Source organism: Montipora capricornis, chromosome 12, assembly GCF_036669925.1.
Source record: "Montipora capricornis isolate CH-2021 chromosome 12, ASM3666992v2, whole genome shotgun sequence".
NCBI classification, from domain to species: Eukaryota; Metazoa; Cnidaria; class Anthozoa; order Scleractinia; family Acroporidae; genus Montipora; species Montipora capricornis.
The window spans coordinates 41,450,945-41,453,444 of NC_090894.1; the positions used below are offsets into that span (position 1 = coordinate 41,450,945).

Sequence of the window (2,500 nt, forward strand, 5' to 3'; positions counted from 1 at the left end):
TTGTGAAGACAAGGCTGTCTGCTTGAGTATTCCACTTCAAACCCAAAGCTTTCGTAACTGAACGGGCTTCTCTTAGATCACTCTCTAGTTTGATCAGACCATGTGATGCTCTATCCTTCTCAGGTATGGTTTGCATAAGCTCAGACGAATTGCTAGACCATTTTGTCAAATTGAAACCTGCTTGCTGCATAGGCTCACTCGTACTTTGCTGTAATTTCAGTGCTTCACTTACTCCATCTCTCCCTGAAGCAAAGTCGTCAACGTAAGTGTTCCTCAAGATTTCATGTGATGCCTCAGGAAATGTTTCTTCACATCTTTTGACATGCTCTTGAATGGTACAAATGGCAAGAAACTGACTTGAAATAACTCCAAATGTGACCCTTGTCATTCTGTAAATCTTGGGTGTGGCTTCAGCGTCCAAATCTCTCCACAGGTACAGGTCCGTTGTGAATTCCTATCTTCTTCCTTTAAGCGGACCTGCAAAAACTATATCAACCAAGATACCGATATGACCTTTTCGAAAGCGCAGGAGGATCCCAACCAAATCAGGCTGCAACACAGGGCCGGCTTCTAAGCAGCTATTAAGAGAGAGACCATTACTATCTCTCGCAGACGCATCAAACACAACCCTTGTCTTAGTTGTCTGCTTATCTTCTCTGATGACTGCATGATGTGGAAGATAGAACACAGGACGCCCATCTGTTGGTGCAATTTGATCTCAAGGTACTTCCTCTGAAACTCCATCGTCGATGTACTTAAGAATCGCCTCCCTGTAGGACCTGGCTTTGGCTGGCTCTTGAAGCAGCTTCTTTTCTAGATTGTACAGCCTATTTTCTGCTTGCTTGTAGTTATCTTTCAATACTACTTGATCTTCCTTCCATGGTAAGGAGACTTCATATCAACCATCTTTGTATATTAATGTGTCCCTAAACACTATGGCTTCACTGGGGTTAGTAGAAGGTGGACTTTCAGTAGGTTTGATGCCAATAGACTCCAAGTTCCAGAATTTCTGAAGTGTTTCATTCAATTGTTCCTCAATGCCAATTTGAATGTTCACAGACACAGTACATTCTTGGCCATGACCGCCTGTTGGTCCACAGAAGACCCAATCTAGTGACGTGCGAGCTGCAACTGGTTCATTGGAACCTCCTCGTACAATGTCTCTTGTCACAAAGGAATAATAAAAATCCAAGCCAATGAGTACATCAATCACCCGTTCACCGCGGGGGAATTCTTCAGGAAATGTTATGCCTTGAAGATGAAGCCACTTTGCTGGATGAATATCCACAGCCTCAACTGGATGGCAAATAACTGGCGCAGTACGTGCTTCAATACATTGCGGCTTTCCAGGCTTATCAACAGGTGCTACAGTAAAACCAATTCTCTTTCGCAGCGTCTCCTTGTCTGACTTTCCACCAAATCCCGGCACAGCAATTCTAACACTCTTTCTATCTAGGCCAAGCTCTTGCACAATACTTTGTCTAACAAATGAAGTCTGTGAACCGGGATCAAGAAAACATTGAACAACTTTCGAGCAACCATTGGATCCACACATAACAGCTGGCACAGTTTGAAGAATAACTTCGCCGCCACCACTAGACACCATTGAACTTGCTACTACATGTGAAGCTGCTGTAGAAGGAGGAGCTTGAGATAAGGATGCTCTCTCCGGGGACGTTTGTGACGAGGGTGGTGTCGCTGAAGACCCAGAACTGACCGAATCCATATGAAGGCGGCTATGGTGTTTACCCCGACAGTGCTTACACGGTGGTTTTTCACAACTTTGAGCCACGTGACCAGCTTCTAAGCAACGAAAACAAAGACCTTTGGACAATGCCATCCTGAATCTATCTTTCACTGCCAATGACAGAAAATGAACGCATGACCACACGTGGTGATTCTTTCGACAAACACAGCACTCTTTGACCTGTATGGGAAGCACATAGTGCAGCAGTAGATGATCTTCGTGGTGAACTAGACTTGAAATTCACCTGACTTACACACTTTGCAGTGTTTTCCTTTGCAGAGACCTTGAACTCCAGAGAGGGAGACTTGGAAGACTCTTTGGATCGTACTACTTGTTCTAAGAAAGCAAACAATGTTTTCACTTTCACACAGTCCTCTTTTGCTTTCCAATTACCAAGTTCAAGTTCCCACCTTTCAACAACCCTTTTTGGCAGCTTGTCCACAATTAGGGGTACAAGAACCGGAGCTAAAGTTTCAGAATTGAATTTCTCACCGATGGATTCAACAGACCGAACATGCCCAACCACTTGATCATAGAATTTACGCATAGACAATGCATCATCAGAGTTCAAACGCGGTAAATGAATCAGGGATCTTATGTGTACATCGAGGATCAATCTTGGATGACCAAACCTTTCTTTCAGAGCTTCCAAAACTGGCTGGTAATTCTCTTGTACCACTGCAAATCCCTTCACTGCTTCGGCAGCTGGACCTTTTAATGATCTCATCAAGTATTCTAATTTCTGTACCTCCG

The 2,500-nt window shown here is 44.0% G+C and overlaps 1 protein-coding gene across 1 annotated transcript; it reads right to left on the bottom strand.

The window, feature by feature from the left end:
- Positions 1-898: 898 nt before the first annotated feature.
- LOC138025895 (uncharacterized) lies at positions 899-1,840 on the bottom strand. The gene has a single exon (XM_068873041.1). The coding sequence runs from the start codon at positions 1,838-1,840 to the stop codon at positions 899-901; it is 942 nt and encodes a 313-aa protein (XP_068729142.1).
- Positions 1,841-2,500: the final 660 nt, after the last annotated feature.